Source organism: Octopus bimaculoides, chromosome 8 (assembly GCF_046866305.1).
Source record: "Octopus bimaculoides isolate indiv1 chromosome 8, ASM4686630v1, whole genome shotgun sequence".
NCBI classification, from domain to species: domain Eukaryota; kingdom Metazoa; phylum Mollusca; class Cephalopoda; order Octopoda; family Octopodidae; genus Octopus; species Octopus bimaculoides.
Genome location: NC_142935.1, coordinates 77,651,967 through 77,670,057, shown reverse-complemented (window position 1 = coordinate 77,670,057; position 18,091 = coordinate 77,651,967). Strand labels below are relative to the sequence as shown.

At 37.1% G+C, this 18,091-nt stretch overlaps 1 protein-coding gene and 1 pseudogene across 2 annotated transcripts in view; both read right to left on the bottom strand.

Annotated features, from left to right (window-relative positions):
* Nucleotides 1-2,019: 2,019 nt before the first annotated feature.
* On the bottom strand, nucleotides 2,020-2,970 carry LOC149134462 (uncharacterized; annotated as a pseudogene).
* A 7,893-nt stretch (nucleotides 2,971-10,863) lies between these two features.
* Nucleotides 10,864-18,091, bottom strand: part of LOC106867427 (eukaryotic translation initiation factor 3 subunit D) — a 34,306-nt gene continuing 27,078 nt past the window's right edge. For both annotated transcript variants that reach the window (XM_014912301.3, XM_089356702.1), the window contains exons 10-14: nucleotides 17,758-17,887; nucleotides 16,966-17,108; nucleotides 12,261-12,453; nucleotides 11,491-11,656; nucleotides 10,864-10,949 (exon numbers count right to left, since the gene is read on the bottom strand). In XM_014912301.3, the coding sequence (XP_014767787.1) occupies nucleotides 11,546-11,656; nucleotides 12,261-12,453; nucleotides 16,966-17,108; nucleotides 17,758-17,887 (577 nt within the window). In that variant the 3' untranslated portion in view covers nucleotides 10,864-10,949; nucleotides 11,491-11,545. The remainder of the gene's footprint in view (nucleotides 10,950-11,490; nucleotides 11,657-12,260; nucleotides 12,454-16,965; nucleotides 17,109-17,757; nucleotides 17,888-18,091) is intronic.

The following is an 18,091-nucleotide window of genomic DNA, read 5'->3' as shown; positions in this document are numbered from 1 at the left end:
CGAACGGTACATTGGCCAAAGAAACTGTCAAAGACCATTTATATTTAACTGTATATTGTTACATTGAACTTTCAGCATTTTCTTTTGTACCAATTGCCCGAACTGTGTTTCCCATTTTTTTTTATTTTTTGGGGCTGAACAAACCACACGGCAATTTCTTGCGCCACTGCATCAAACATGATGTAATAAAGAAAATGCAGTGACGTAAGCAAAACTTTTACATCCAACAACACCTGCCACCATGCTGAACTTGACTTGTGCCACTAGAATATTGCTTTCCTCGTGCATTGCATTGCAATTTTGTTGGTTTTTTTTCATGTTCTGTGTAACATATTTCTTTTCAATTGCATATTGTGTATAGTATTCCAGTACATACGTACATTTTTCCTTTGCATGCATGTACATTCATTTCTTTGCTTTGTGTATTTTTTTTGCCACATCTTAAGAGTGTTTTCGGTACCCATCTTGAATCAGGCGCCACTCCAATTTTTTCTATTTTTGTGCTTCTGCACTCGAGGGGGAGCCATGTAGTGGCGCCTAATACCAGTCGCCATTTTGGAGAGTTCGTCCACGCATGCGCAGGGACGTCTTCCGGAAGGCATGCAGGAAGTCCCTCATGCACATGTGTGGTCATCCTATATCTACCTCTTAGCGCTGCACCTTCGAGGACACCAGTTGTTACTAAGAGCCGCTCCGTCAACTCTACCTTGAGTCAACACAGTCTACCACGGAGACAGTGAAGAATGACTTAACCATCCAGCAACTACACCGACGACGTCTTAACACCAACCATAAAGGGCGACCTGGCAAAGCCGTTACCCCGAGATGTAAGGCTGAGCACCTCGTAATAAATATTTGTTATGCTGTTATTCATTCAGCGTTTTCGTTTCTTTATTGAAGAAAATTGATTGTACGGGATAAGGTTACCCAAGGATGGTGGCTCTATCACCTACACTAACTCTAAAACCCTAACCATAACCCTAACACCCTAGTGAAAATCGTGCGGGTGTTAATCTGAAATTTACCCTATTTTTTCCCAAATTGTTTCACATTTATGTGCTTGTGGAGAGGACGTCACTCATCCACCTTCATTTGTTTCTGTAGAATTTATCAAATTAGAAAACACAAATTTAATATAAAAATATATTTTCTGAAATTGCAAATTATTTAAAATATTAAAATATAATTTTCAACAGAGAGAATGGATCTTTCTGAATTGACAGGCACCACTTTTCATTTGTTTTATGTAGTGTTTTTGGTACCGAAACACTTTCAAACTTCGTATACTTGTATATTTTGTGTTATAGAACAGATAAAAAAATTTTTTATACGAAGTTACTTCCATGTAAAAATTGTCGTATTTCGGTAATTTCAACCAATCACTGACGTCTATTGAGGTGAAAACAATTACTGCCATGGAATGTAAACAACATGAACTAACGGTGTCATGGGATCTTTTCCCTTGAATAAAATTAGTGCCGTTGTTTGTCAACAACAACTATCCGTGGTACTGTTATTTATGATATCGTTCGTGCGTTTGTACTGGTTTTAGCTTTAGGGCTTTAGAGTTAGGGTTAGGGTTATGATTATTTTTGCCATAACCTCACTCATAACCTTAACCCTAAAACCCTATAACTCATAACCCTAACCCTAACTCTAAAACCCGAACCCTAACCCTAAAACCCTAAACCCTTACTAAGGAATAACGATATAATTAACAGGGAATAACGATCTTGACACCGGCAAAAAGTTAGTTTACAAAAACAGCAGTAACTGTATTCAGTTGAATAGACGTCAGTGATTGGTTGAAATTACAGAAATACGACAACTTTAACATGAAATAACTTAAGAAGAAATTTTTGTTAAGATGGCTAAGAGAAAAAGATGTTTTATATGACACATTCTACCAGTATCCCAAGTTTGAAAGTTTTTCGTTAAGAAAACAAGTGGTTCCCGTCAATTCAGAAAGATCCGAGAGAATTTATCAAAATAGAAAACAAATGAAGTTTGAAGTTGAGTTTAAAAATAAATGTGATACTTATGCTCCGTAGATACTTATACTCTGTAATGTTTCAAATGCATGGATATAGGTGTCGAATTTGTTCCAATAACTTTCCGAAGATTTCGTCCTTAAATTCATAGCGCCACATAAATTCAATGAGATGTGATTGAAGTAAATTTTGGGCTGTTCCATTTTCTCTTTTGTTGCGATTCTTTACATGCTTCCATAAGCATTCTATGTGGTTGGTTGTGGCAAATGTTACCAGATCAACAAAATTTATGGAATGATTAACAGTCAAATCTCTATATCCTAGCTGATTGAGCGTATTATATGCACGCCAGAGGTCAGAAATTATAGTCGTACCAGGCAATATACGCTTACATAATTTCTAAAAGCGTGTCTGCAGACCGGTCTTCCACTGCCACCAAAAAACATCTTGTATCCCTTTCCAAAGCACCAAACACCCACTGCGTTTTAACCTGATGGCCAACATTATATTTTCTTCTGACAAATGCGCTTTCATCTATCTCCACAATTCGGTTTGGCCCTCCGAGCTTAATGTTTTGTGCAACATAATATTCTGCACATATACCATGGCAAAAATTTCTCCAATCTGTGACGGCTACATTCGCTATACAACATTCTTGAGATATTCCCTTTGCTAAATCTTCTTTTGCACAATATAATATATCAATAATTTGTTCACACTTCAAATTACTATTTTCTAGAAATGTTCCTTTTCTATTCGAAACCATTTATCTACAAGGCCTTCCACATGACCATATCACGCCATCCGACAAATTTTTTTTGGCTACTTCCATCATGCTGGCTCCACACGAGGTGCATATTTTGGGGGTATTTAAAAGTCCATGTATCTTAAACCAATTAATACTATCTGCTGTTGTAGCAGTGGCGATGGCAATATCGTGGTGATTAATTCCATTTACACTGGGATATGCAGAAGTCATAGTGAAAATCCAAAAGTGAAAAACCTTCACTTCATTGCGTACAGTGTTCCTAATCAAGTTAATAACCGCCGCAGGTGGACAGTTGAAATAGACAAAATCCTTTCACTTCTATAAAAAAAAAAAGTTTAAAAAGTATGGAAGACCCAACATACAAAAAAACTATGTCCATTTACGTCCATTCACGCAGGAGTTCTGGGCAAAATGTTATAGTGCATGACCATCCTTAGTAATGTGTGTGTATAGTTTGGTGAAAATAGGTTGAGAAGTGTGGAAATGTATTCAGTGTTCCTAGTCAATTTAATCAGTCGCAGGGGGACAGACGAAATCCTTTCACTTTTATGAAAAGATTAAAAAAGTATGGAAGACCCTAATACAAAAAAAAAACTATGTTCATTTACGCAGGATCTCTGGGCAAAATGTTATAGTGCATGATCATTTTTGGTACATAAGTAATGTGTGTAGAATTCGGTGAAAATTGGTTGAGAATTGTGGAAATGTATGCGTTAGTCATTATACACACACTGTGATTTATATATAATAGATTATGAGTGAGAATCGAAACAATTGTATGTGTATGTAATTTGTATTTAATATTTATCATATTATTATAAGAATATATGTTAATAAATTTTAATTTTTGAATTGACAATTGTATATCTCCATTTTCTATTCATTTTTACATATATACATACATATATATATATATATATATATATATATATATGTATATATATATATATATATATATATATACACACACACACACACTCAATTACACATATATACTTATATAGATACATGCGCTGGTATGGTCAGGAGTTGTGTATAAATGAGGAGAGCTGTGTGAAGAAGTGTCACTCCCTAACAGTGGGAGGAACCCATGGTAGAGGGAGACCCAGGAAGACGTGGGATGAAGTGCTGAAGCATGACCTTTGAACGTTGGACCTCACAGAGGCAATGACGAAAGACCGGGACCTCTGGAGATATGCTGTGATTGAGAAAACCCAACAAATAAAGTGAGATCACAGCCGTAGCCCACACCAGTGTCGCATAACCAGCCCATTTAAAAAGTACCTTTGAACTGATAGGTGACATTCCGTGCTTTTGATTTTACTCGAGTCAAGTAAAATCAAATCAAATGGAAATTGTAGTTGTGGCCGATGTCAGTGCTGCCTGACTGGATCCCATGCTGGTGCCACGCAATAAGCACCATGCATGCGTAGGTCGTCGCCAGTGGCACGTAAAAAGCACCATTCGAACGTGGTCGATGCCAGCCACCCCGCCCCGACTGGATCCTGTACCGGTAGCACGTAAAAAGCACCCACTACACTCTCGGAGTGGTTGACGTTAGGAAGGGCATCCATCTGTAGAAACACTACCAGATCAGATTGGAACTTGATGCGGCCTCCTGGCTTGCCAGTCCTATACAACCATCCAACCCATGCCAGCATGGAAAACGAACATTAAACGATGATGATGATACACATATACATACATACTGTATTTGCCAGCACATTGGATGCACCCTCACATAAGACATCCCTTTTTTACAAGGATATTTTGCAGAAAAAAACAATTTTTATGTTTCATTATACATTTATTGAAAGATATTTTAAAGTGGTCTTGTAGGGGATATTGAATGATTATGTTCATGAAATACAATATTGTGACCGTATACTGGAATAAAGTATTAAATCATGTAACTTTACACTCATCTTTAAAGGAAACTACATTAGTATCAATGAATCCTGATACATACAAACAAAAGGCAAATATACTGATAGAAACTGGTACAAACCAGTCAGGAAGTACAATAAATCTGATGAATTACTATAGATACAGTTACTCATTCTCACTGTTGCCATCCATATTACTGGTACTCTCTTCATCATTGGAATTCTCTGCAATAGGATCTGGTTCATCAGTATCTTCTTCGAACAAGGAATCATCCTCAGTACCATTAAGGGCATTATTAATGCCACTTTTTTTTTTTTAAATGATCTCACAACTACCTCTTCTTTTACAGCATTCTATGAACTTTTTACCCACTCACACACCTGTGTAATAGTAGGCCCCTTTCCTTCTTCCTGTTGGTATCACTTCAAAATCTGAAGACTGCATCCACTCCTCTTGCATGATGTTTTCATATGGTTTATTGATTGAAACATCTAAAGGTTGTAACTGCCTGGTTAGGCTTCCTGGAATTACAGCTAACTGGGTCTTCAGGTTTCTTCTTGACAATCTCTATGAGCCTGAAACTGGCCCCAAATTAATAAGGCAGGTTTCTTTAATAGCTCACCAGGACCACACTTTATCATGCCACAATTTCGTTCCTCCCACATCCACTCAACCTTCTGTGTGGACATAAAATGCCATTGGGCATCCTTTCTTTCAAAGATTAATAAAGGTGGCAGTTTTGTGCCATCAGCACAGCACACAAACTGTATAGTGGGTGTTTCCATGGCCACATGTTTTAAGCACCCTTGAATTCTACTGTTTTGTCTGATAGCACATCAAATGTCAGAGACTTTGTCCATATTTGTGAAAGTTTAAAATTAACTTTTTTTCTTGCATTAATGACATACCTGTGAAACCCAAGTAATCGATCTCCATATTCAGGAGGCGTTTTTTGTGCTATTTTTGTTGTAGCCCTCATAGAGGTTATTTCTCCTCATAAATCTGGAACACCATGATGTTAACCCTTTAAAATCATTGATATCTCCACCCATTGCTACAAGTCTGATCTTCTTTGGTCTAAAACCCATGTTTTTAATTCTTCTAGTTCAGACCACTTTACAACTCCCCTAGGGAGGCAGTGTTTACTACATTTAGCAGCTTTCATCTGCTCTTCTTGCTTCATCCAAGTCCTTACCATTTTCTTAGTTGCTGGTGGACCAGAATACCAAGCAGCCGCCCTATTACCATGGTCATTTGCATATACTAGATCTAGTTTAAATTTGAGGTTATAACAGTACCTTTTTTTTGGTTTTTCAGCCATGGATTTGGACAACTCTTACCTCCTCTCAGATCAGCTGTATAATCTATATATATAAAAATAAGAATGTGTGTCTGTCTGTCTGTCTGTGTGTGTGTGAATCCCTAAAACTCGAGAACTACGCAACCAATTTCATTCAAATTTTACACATGCCTTACTTAGGGTTCCAGTTGTGTTTTAGTCAAAAAAAATTATTAACTTCTTGCAGAGTTCGAGCACACGGCAACATAATATCTCCTCCACTATTTAAGTATTACGTGTCACAAGTGAAACAAAAACACTCATGTCAAATACTTTCACTTTAAAAATGAAACTATTCCACTAACTGAAACAATCACATTTCGATACTGTAGTGACAGATACTTTCACAGAGAGAGAAAGAGAGATAGAGATGTATATGTATACATATACATGTATATGTACACCATTTCGATACTGTAATGACAGATACTTTCAGAGAGAGAGAGAGAGAGAGAGATGTATACATATAGATGTACACGTATATGTATATATATATATATATAGATCTATACATACATGTATATGTATACATGTGTAGATGTATATATATATATAGATGTACATGTAATATGTACACATATATACATATATACATGCATACAGATATCTATAGATATATACACCCATCACACACACATACACATGCACACAAACACACACATTAGTCATTTGTTTTCTTATCCAAAACTACGTCAAAAGTACTGAATGGATCTTTATGAAATTTGGAAATTATATTCTTTGCATAACGGCCATAACTCCCATGAAAATTCATATATTTATGATGTTGATGAAATTTTAACCCGAACATAACAGATGTGCATTATTTAGAAAATGATGTCACACGTTATCGAGGCTACCATTCTTTCTGGATGTGCAAAAGGGGATGACGTCTTTATTCCAAGAATTCCTCTTACTCCACCAGGAGAAGACATTCCTTTTACATTCAGAAGACTACAATTCCCCCTTCGTGTGACTTTTGCCATGTCCATAAACAAATATCAGGGTCAAACACTGTCTGTAGCTGGTCTTCTCTTGGAAGAGCCCTGCTTCTCACATGGACAACTGTATGTTGGCTGCTCAAGAGTGGGCAGCAACAAAAAACCTATTTGTATATGCTCCACAAGGGAAAACAAGGAACATAGTTTACAATGAGATGTTATAATCACAACAGCAAGAAAGTATGTACATGATCACCTTCTTTTACGAAACTTCATTGACTTTCATATATTTATATACATATATATATATGTGTGTTTGGGTGTGTGTGTGTGTATATACATCTCTATATATAAAGATGATGCGTAGTCTAGACGGCGTTTTTAGATTTCATTATTCTCTTTAACCCGGGCAACGCCGGGTATTTCTGCTAGTTGTTTATATTTTGGGGAAGAGAATTGCGATACAAGATGTGAAACTCATATTTCTGGATGTGATGTTTTGTGTTACGACCAGGCTACAATGTGGAAAAATAAGGGAAAAAAGACTAAAAGATCCAAACACAATAGGAAGGAGGCACCGTTGTAAAAGCGAAGACTCTGACACATCATCTGATCTGATCAATGCAAATGACTGCCAGGTAGATGAAAGTTTAACATTCCTAACAAATTTCTAAGAGCATTTTTCATTCAGATAATGAGCGTTTCTTAAAGGTAACCCAGTCATTAACTAATGTAATACATATATCAGGTGTGGATTACGTATGCCAGGGATGGAGGTAAGCAAGATGATGCGAGTTTCCCCTCATAGCTGCTGATGTATCATAAACAATTTTTCGTAAGTTTGTGATAACAAACTGTGATAATTCAGCTTGTTTTCTATATTTTATTAGTAACTCAATTTACTGTAATAATTTGGTTTGTTTTCCTTATTAGCAACAATTTCTGTGCTTAGGGAACTTACCCAGTATGCTCATCCAGCTCTCTAGTCTATGGCACTCAGTCTCCCACATTAGATGCAAGGAAATCTTTTGATACATTTAAAAATAAGAGAAGCGCACCAAATCTGCCAACAAATACAGTACATATATACATGTTAGGATTTTCGAGCGAGATCGTTACCAGTGCCCCTGAACTGGCTCTTGTGCGGGGCCGTCATAGGATTTTTGAGTGAGATCGTTGTCGGTGCCCCTGGACTGGCTCATGTGCGGGCGACACATGAAATCTTTCGATCGAGATCGTTGCCAGTGCCCCTGGACTGGCTCTTGTGCGGGCAACACAAGAAATTTTTCGAGCGAGACCGTTGCCAGTGCCCCTGGACTGGCTCTTGTGCCGGGCCGTTGTAGGATTTTCGAGCGAGTTCGTTGCCGGTGCCCCTGGACTGGCTCATGTGCGGGCGACACATGAAATCTTTCGAGCGAGATCGTTGCCAGTGCCCCTGAACTGGCTCTTGTGTGGGGCCGTCGTAGGATTTTCGAGCGAGATTGTTGCCGGTGCCCCTGGATTGGCTCATGTGCGGGCGACACATGAAATGCACCATTTTGGGCGTAACCGTTGCCAGTGCCGCCTGGCTGGCCTTCGTGGGATTTTCGAGCAAGATCGTTGCCAGTGCTCCTGGACTGGCTCTTGTGAGGGTGAGATCGTTGCCGGGGCCCCTGGACTGGCTCTTGTGAGGGTGACACATGAAATTTTTCGAGCGAGATCGTTGCCAGTGACCCTGAACTGGCTCTTGTGCAGGGCCGTCGTAGGATTTTAGAGCGAAATCTTTGCCAGTGCCCCTGGACTGGCTCTTGTGCAGGTGACACATGAATTTTTTTTTTTTTTCGAGCGAGATCATTGCCAGTGCCCCTGGACTAGCTGTCGTGCGGGTGGCACATGAAATGCACCATTTTGAGCGTGGCCGTTGCCAGTACCGCCTGACTGGCTTTCGCGCAGGTGACACGTAAAAGCACCCACTACACTCTCTGAGTGGTTGGCATTAGGAAGGGCATCCAGCTGTAGAAACTCTGCCAAATCAGATTGGGGCCTGGTGTAGCCATCTGGTTTCACCAGTCCTCAGTCAAATCGTCCAACCCATGCTAGCATGGAAAGCGGACGTTAAACGACGACGACGTACACACTGTCATTTCATGTTGAACCCTTAATGCAGATACATTTTTTCTGTTTGTTTTTTTCTTCTCAAACCTTTATGACGATTAGTGTTGACTCAAAATACCAAACTTCTCCATTTTTCCAGATTGTCAAACTAATACACCTGCTTGTTGTTCCCTTACTTGTATTCATCTTTTGTTTTCTGTAAATTTGAACTTATACATATAACATATAATATATACCACCATCATCATTTAATGTCCATTTTCCATGCTGGCATGGGTTGGATGGTTTACAAGGGTTGGCTAGGCAGAAGACTGCACCAGGCTTCGCTGTCAGTTTTTGCATGGTTTTTACAGCTGGATGCCCTTCCAAACAGGAACTACTATACAGTGTGGACTAGATGCACTGGTAGGGGTCATCAAGTAACTTGCAAGAGAAAGAATTTGTTGAGAGGGAAGGGCATTGGGAAAGGTGGCCTTGTGTCAGATGATGAGATTAGTGTGACAGAGAAACAAAAACAGGCATATTGCTGTAGAGGAGATACATGGTTACCTAGTCAGAAAAAGAGAAAGAGTGTGGAAGAGAATGAGAAGGTGAGAGTGCAAGAGAGAGTGGGAGAGATGGTGGTGAAGTAGAGGGATCAGAATATAAATGGGATCATAGAATATTGCCAAAGGTGCATGAGTAGGGACTTCACAGGAATGCAAAGGGTGTGGGGGTGGGGGGAATGTAGTGACTGGTGAAACATGGGTATATAGAGGAGGTGGGGACAACAGGATAATAATGATAGTGAACAGAGCAGAGCAAGGAATAAGCATAAGCATAGTGCATGAAAAAGAGGAAATATGAAGAAGAAGAGATGTGGCGTGATTTGTTGGGGTAGGATGTGTGAATTATTTTTTAAAATTGTAACATAGGTGGCAACACACAGCACTCCCAGAACTCAGTTTTGCTCAAGTGAGTAGGTCTTCTCAAGAACCACATGTCACCAGACATTTCGATCCTTTGTCATCTCATCCATGAGGCCCAACATCCTGAGATTGGTCCTCACTATTTCATCCCAGGTCTTCCTGGGCCTCCCTCTCCCATAGATTGGCACTTCAATGATTGACACTTCTTTATACATCAGTTTATATTCATACACTTCACATACCCAAATCAACATAGTTTTCTCTACTACATGCTGCATCTGATTCCTCTTATGCCCAAGTTTTCTCTCAGGACATTTGCACTTTTGTTGTAGATGCACACTGATGTTGCACATCCATTGGAGCATACTAGCTTCATTCCTCTCTAGTCTACGCATGTCCTCTACATTCAGAGCCTATATCTCATGATATGTAACTGTCAGATTTTAATTAAAACTATGAGGAAAAATGCTCACATCCAAAGTTTTCAAATGATTATAATTTTCAATGGAAAAAATTTATTTTGACATGAAAATGATAAAGCAAAAAATGTGCTTTATCATGTTCAAACTGTGCCTGTCACCATTGTACAGTGCTCTATAGTGATACTTATTGTTATTATATATATATTTTCCCATCCTCTGTTTGGAGACACAAACACTTACATACAAACATGATGAGAACTTCTACATACCATAGTGCCCAGCTTTGAAGCTAAAACGATTTAAAGATTCTACCAAATTGAATCACAAGGCTTGGTCAGCCTGAAGTGAAGTTATAACAGAAGACACTTTCTCAAGGTGCCACACAGTGGGACTGAACCCAAAACCATGTGATTGAGAAGCAATCTTCCTAACCATACAGCCATAGCTGTCACACACACACACACACACACAAAGAGGAAAGAGTAAAAAGCATATAAAGACAAATGAAACAAAAGTACTTTGATGACATCAGCTTTATTATTATCATCATCATCATAAAGCCAATTATCAGATTAAAAAGAGACTGCGTTTGGTGCTCATCCTGAAATGGAAAATCATTTAAACAGTTTTATAGTTATTCCATTTAATATTATTTGATTACATAAACAGGAAATAATGTATTAATATATTAATAACTAGTGATTACATAGCAATTATATATGAAATCATCCAGTTATACACATGTCAGGGGTCAATAATGTTAATGTCCTCAGTTTTAGAACAAAGTTCCCTAATTTGAATCCAACCTGTAACAATATACACATTCAGAAATAAAACCAGATGAAAGTTCAACACATGGAAAATTTTAACATCTGGAAGTTAATAATAAAATAGTCATCTTCAAAATTATAAAATATTACTAATGAACATTGGCTACTTATGTAGAGATATTACTAGTGGACTTTGGCTATTTCTATATAATGTAACAAAAACACCAGCTATTTAAGTATGTGATACAGTAGCAAGGGCATTTGCTATTTCAGTTGGATAACTAGTTAAAGACAAAGAATTCACATCAATTACAAAAATAAAATATTGTTTAACTCAAAGAAAACTAAGATGATTCCAATAAAAAAAAATACCTAGCAAACAAGTCTTTTTATGCTTTGTGTTCATCCTCTTCTTCCTCTTCACTTTTTATGCTTCGGGTTCATCCTCCTCTTCTTCCTCTTCATCATCATCCTCCTCTTCCTCTTCGTCATCAGTTTCAAAAGTATTGTCAGGAATATCATAGATACGAATCACCGACTATGAAATATCCAAAAAAAGGGTGTGTATTAAGGATGATTATGTCTAAGTCCTGTGTATATATGTATATACATAGGACTAGTTCACTAAGAAAAATCAAGGACAGCTTCTACATGACCACTCCACCTGACCAAAATGTTGACCATCTTTAAAACAAGAAAAAAATAAAGTAAATAATGTATTTCTAAATACACTTCACAAGAAATAAAGACAAGATGGTCATAGATGGAACACCAATGATCAATTAGGACTTGATGTAAGTCCAGCATGAAGTACAAACGTACTTCATGTTGGACTTGCATCAGGTCCTTATTCACAGTCATGGCCCTCCTAGGTGTGGTCAAGGATGCTCATCTCACTCAGGTTTCTATAAAATAAATCATAGAAGTGGGACATGGTCAACTGACTAGATGTAGAAAGAGAGTAACTCCTAATAAGAACAGATTCAAACTATGATAGCCCTTTCAGAACATGCTGGCATGGATTGCAGTTGTACAATAATGATGATGTATATATAACACAAAACAAGAACTAACTTATGATGTTAATTTCATATGTACTACAAATTAATCTGCATTTTAAAATGGACAAAAACTTTACTGACCTTATTAGGGTCCTTCATAATAAGATATTTTCCCTCCTTCAATTTCATGCAAGTGTCAATGATGCAACGTAAAATACCCCAAGCATTATCCATGCTCAGGTTAATCTGGTTAGCAAATTCAGTTGGCTTAAATTGTTGTGTTCCCAAAATAACATGGTTGGCAGAATCTCTATAATGAACTCTTGATACATACCTGCAGGAAAATACATTTTACTGAATCTCAAACAAAAGCAATATCAAATTATATCAGAATTACAGGTTTAATTTTCACACATTATATTTACTGATCTAGCAGTAAAATATATCAGATTGATACTGTTTATATTTTGTTTTTGAACATATGAGAATTTAATCTTCAATGTTTGAAATTATACATTTAACCTTTTCATTACCATATTTCCACTGAAATACACTGCCTCTATTTCAATTAATTTTGAAAATACAAAAGAGTTTAGTAAGATAATTTTGCTATTATTCAGTTGGTGTTTGGAACAAATTTACATGAAATTTTCATGGAAGATTTTAATTTAGACTACTTTAAAACAGGAATTTTCTATTATAGAACTAAGGGTGGTCTTAAACAGGTTGGTCAAAATTTAAGAACTGATAAAACAGATTTTTTTCTTTTCTAAGCAAAATTTTTCATAATTGAGACATTCAATGATGATGTAAATGAAGCATACCATTAATAGAGGATTGAAACTGGTTGCTAATGGTTTACCTCGTAAAGTACACAATGTTATTTCTGATATCAACAGGAGGATAATGAAATAAAGCCCATGGCTAACTGACCAACGTAACACCAATAGAATGGGAACTATAAGAAAGGACCATTTTGTTCTGCACATTATTAACCTGGTATTATAGTATAAATAAAGTAGAGGACAGCTGTGTGAAGAAGTGTCACACCCTAACATGTAAAAAAGCACCCACTACACTCTCGGAGTGGTTGGCATTAGGAAGGGCTTCCAGCTGTTGAAACCTTGCCAGATCAGACTGGTGCAACCTCCTGGGTTGTCAGTCCTCAATCAAACCGTCCAACTGATGCCAGTATGGAAAGCGGAAGATGATGATGATACAACACACAATTTCTAAATTTCTAACTTTCTTCCAAACATATGGGAAACCTCAAACTATCTTTTTCTTCTTTGTTTATATTCTGCATACTAATTCATTTCTACAGTAAACACTTCAACGGAAAAAGTAAAAATAAACTGACACCTTCATTTCTTTAGAAGGACTAGCTAGGTCTAACATTTTCCTAGAAATAACTAAGAAAAACAGCTTTTAAATTCTTACTATCTTCAGGTACAAATTCACATTTTTTTTTAGTATTATCGGAAGTGTTGTCAGAATAGTTTCACTTTCAGAAAAAGAAATATCCGATTCATAATCACGCACATGATTTTTAAGTTTGCTATATACTGTCTTTGAGTTTTCTATGTCCTCTTTTGAAAATACTTCAAATTCAAACTTGCTGCTTGACAACATGAAACCGACATCCAGTTTTCATCCATAATGAAACATTTCAAAAAATCAAAAAGGGAAAAAAAACAGAAAAAAAAAATTCTCCAAAAATTTACAGCACTCAGACATCATCTAAAATAATGTTGGTGTAACCCAATTGTTCATAAAGTGAAACCTGTTTTCACGAATATACTAACAAGACATGCACTGACATTCTCATTAAAATATGGATAGGATATTTCAGGTGGGCGTGGGTGTTTTGGTAACATTAACCAAATTATTTTGTGGATGCCTACAGGCAGGTTGGTAACAAAAGGGCTAATATGATTTCCCACTTGAAACTTATAAAGCAGTAAAAGATTTCTCTACACAATCAACTATAACCACAGTCCTTACAAGTACAACTTTTACAGTATGGCCACAACCACTACATCAACAAAGTCCTTGTTAGGTATTTACAAAATGAAATCTCAGTTAACAAAATTAATCATTAAAAAAATGGGTTCAGAATAGGTGGCAGTAGGATTAGATCAGAGTAATAGAGATGGCAAAATAACTACAAAAATAATGGTTCCAGTCCAGTCTAGATCCCAGACAACATCCAATGTTGGAGCTGCTATGGTTGTTGAAAAATATGCTGTACATCCACTTCACAGCTGTCTATGAGCAAGTTGTGGTTTTATGGCTAATAGGAGGGTAGCCTTACTGTAGGGCATGACAAGTGCCGGTGGTGGGGTCAGGGAGGAAGGAGCCACAAACTGATGGATTATTGCAGTAGCAGTTGTAGTTAAACCAACCAAGAGACCTGGTCTAACTGTTTTTAACAGAGGGAACACCACTGAAGAATTGTGAAGTCTATCACTGATTTTCATCAGTTCAAATACTCTGCTGCAAGTTCCAATCATGGCTGAATGGTTACAGTATTTGATTCATGATCACAAGGTCATGCATTCAGTTCCATGACAGAATGACATATAAAATAAAGTACCTTGAGCAAGGCAAATCATTTGACATTGCTCCAGTCTACTTAGCTATAATGAGTACCCGTCAAGGTGCTGATGCAGCCTTCTCTCCCTCCAGCCATACCAGACTGGATGTTCCACTGGGCCAAGAGAGTGTCTATGTCTACACAGACACTAGAACAATTAACAAAAACATGCTACAGGTTACCAACTACATTTGCTCATGTGACAGCTGGCTATCCTGTATTTTTAGTTTCAGCCAGTGAGTTGTGGCCAAGCTGGGACAACACCATTAAATATTCAATATTAACCCTTTCGTTACCATATTTCTAACCAAATTACACCCCTTATGTGTTTCAATTAATTTCTAACATAATCATAAATTTAGGCTGGTTTCATTAAACAACTTTTTTATTTATCAACATATTAATGTGATTTTTGGAAGATAATTTGACGAAAGGTTCTCAACAAATTCTATACCAAAATTTTTGTCACAAAGTGACTTTAATTACAGGTAAATACAAGTAAATTCAACAAAATATAAAATTATTAAAATTTTTGTTCAAACATCGCTATAGAAAATGGGTTATTAGCTAATATTCAATTGGGTATACAACAAAATATTATTATAGAAGAGTTGTGCACATTACTGGATTTATTACTGTCTCTTTTGCCAGTATAAAATTAAAATCCAGAGCAGTACCCAGTATTTGATTCACAAATCTTTTCCAAACTTTGATCCCCCATTTTGTGCGCTTTCCTGGCATATACTGTCGAAAACGCACTCGGCCTTTATAGCCCACCATATCCTCATCTATAAACTGTTTTATATGTGCTTTGAACACAGTCAATGAGGGGTCTTATTTTAAATAAGGGATCAAAGTCTGGTTTTCCACGTACTGGTGTACTGCTCGTGTCTCTTACATGTAGATATTGAGTCAATTTTAAAACCGTATCCTCGTCATTATACTTGAGACATATTCGTCTCCAAAGGGTTCATCACTACTCCAGTAATTTGTTATTCTAGGTAACTTTCTAATGCCCATAATATTTATGGCAAAATATGCTTTAATTTCATTCAAGTTTATGGGAAACCACAAACTATCCTTTTTTACGCCTTGTTTACATTTAGCGTAACGGTTTGTTTCCGCTGTAATCAATTCAAATAGGCACATCGGAAAAAGCAAAAAGAAATAGTCTAAAGCTTTACTCTCTTGGGTAAGACTGTGACTTGGTCCAGTTTCTTCAGAAAAATCACTGAAAGAAGGAGTTTTTAAATTTTCACTCCATTCAGGTACTAATTCGTTCTCTTTATCGCTATCATCGGAGCTCTCGGATTCACTGCTTTCATTTTCGGAAAATGAAACCTCAGATTCATTATCAAATACCATGTGCTTTTTTTTTCGGTTACAGAGTTAGATTTATCAAGGTCTTCAACGGAAAATCCTTTGAATTCTGACTCGCTGCTTGACAGAATAAAATTCGTATCCATTTTTTTGTCAGGATTACAAATTTTGAAAACACAACAGGAACAAATTTGGAAAAAAATCTCCCAAAATTCCCAAAATTAAAAAAACACGTTGATCGTCGTACAAAACTATAGCTGAACTGTTTACACAAGTAATCACGTGTTTTCACGAATGTACTAACGAGATTTGCTCGGATATTCTCATTTAAATATGACTAGGTGATTGCGGGCGGTTTTGGGCGGTTTGGTCACATGAACCAAAATTTTTTTCGGGCGGCTTTGGGCGGTTTGGTAACGAAAGGGTTAATCAAGAAAAATTGCCCAAAAATGTTTGATCAAAGAAATCTAATTTATATAGTTTGACAGCTAAAATGGTTGACTCTAGTCTGACATCTTAAAATTATTCTTTCATATGCGCAGGAGCAGCTGTGTGGTAAGTAGCTTGCTTACCAACCACATGGTTCTGGGTTCAGCCCCACTGCGTGGCACCTTGGGTAAGTGTCTTCTACTATAGCCTCAGACCTACCAAAGCCTTGTGAGTGAATTTAGTAGATGGAAACTGAAAGAAGCCCGTCGTATATATGTATGTGTGTGTGTGTGTGTTTGTCCCCCCAACATCGCTTGACAACCGATGCTGGTGTGTTTATGTCCCCATAACTTAGGGGTTCAGCAAAAAGAAACGGATAGAATAAGTCCTGGGGTCGATTTGCTCAACTAAAGATGGTGCTCCAGCATGGCCACAGTCAAATGACTGAAACAAGTAAAACAGTATATCAGCCCCATATCTGTTAATAATCATTCCACTTACCCAAATTTAATTTGATCACTTCCAGATAACAATGAACAGATGGTCCACTTAGACAGTTTACAGCTGTTGTTCTTCAGTTCAGTGGCCAACACTGCACCTCTTTGGATGTCTAGTTTACTACGCCAGTCAACACCACCACTGTACTGAAATATTAACATAAATAATATTACACATACAAATATATCACATACGCACAAGTTGCAGGCATGGCTGTATGGTTAAGAAATTCACTTCCCAACCACATGGTTTCCGATTCAGTCCCATTGAGTGGCACCTAAGCAAGTGTCTTCTATTAAATCCCCAGCCCAACCAAAGCTTTAAGTGGCTTTAGTAGAGAAAAATTTAAAAAAAGCCCATCATGTGTGAGTGTGTGTATGTTTGTGTCTCCTTGGTTTGACATCACATGATTGTTGTAAATGAATGTCATTCATTTCCAATATTCTGCAGAGGCATGTTTGGCCTTTGAAAAATATTACTTTGCTTGAAAATAAGTGAGGGTTCATGACAGAAAAGGCATCTGACCATAAAAAATCCACGTCAATAAACTATCTTGTCCATGTCAGTATGGAAAAGTGATGTTAAAATGATGATAATGATAACACCAACACAATATCTGAGTACATGAGTTCAAATCATGCTTTAGTCAATAGTTTGTTCCTGTGCAATGTACAGAATGATGTTTGTTTAAATGTGATTGGTTGGCTAACAAAAATATATTCAGCCATAAATATTCATGGAAAGTTTTTAAAAACAATATGGAAGAACATCTAGCTATAACTGAAATAAATTTACCCTGGAGTCCCACTCGTTCAAAGTCTTGATGTTAATGAATTGTAAATCACCATTCGGTCCATACATGACTGCATCATGCTCACAGCGTACAATGAGTTCAATATCATTACCCAGGTTATATTTGCGGTACCTGGAAACAAAAACAAAATATTTTATTGGGGTTGTTATACACACTATTGCTGTTAATGAGTTCTCTGAGGAGAATAATAATCAATCAAATCCATCCCAGCACATGATTTTTACACATTTCATTCACCCTAAAAGAACATAGAGAAAGAAATCTAAACACTGTAATAAGACATCTTCATATATTTTTTACTTTTACCTGTTTCAG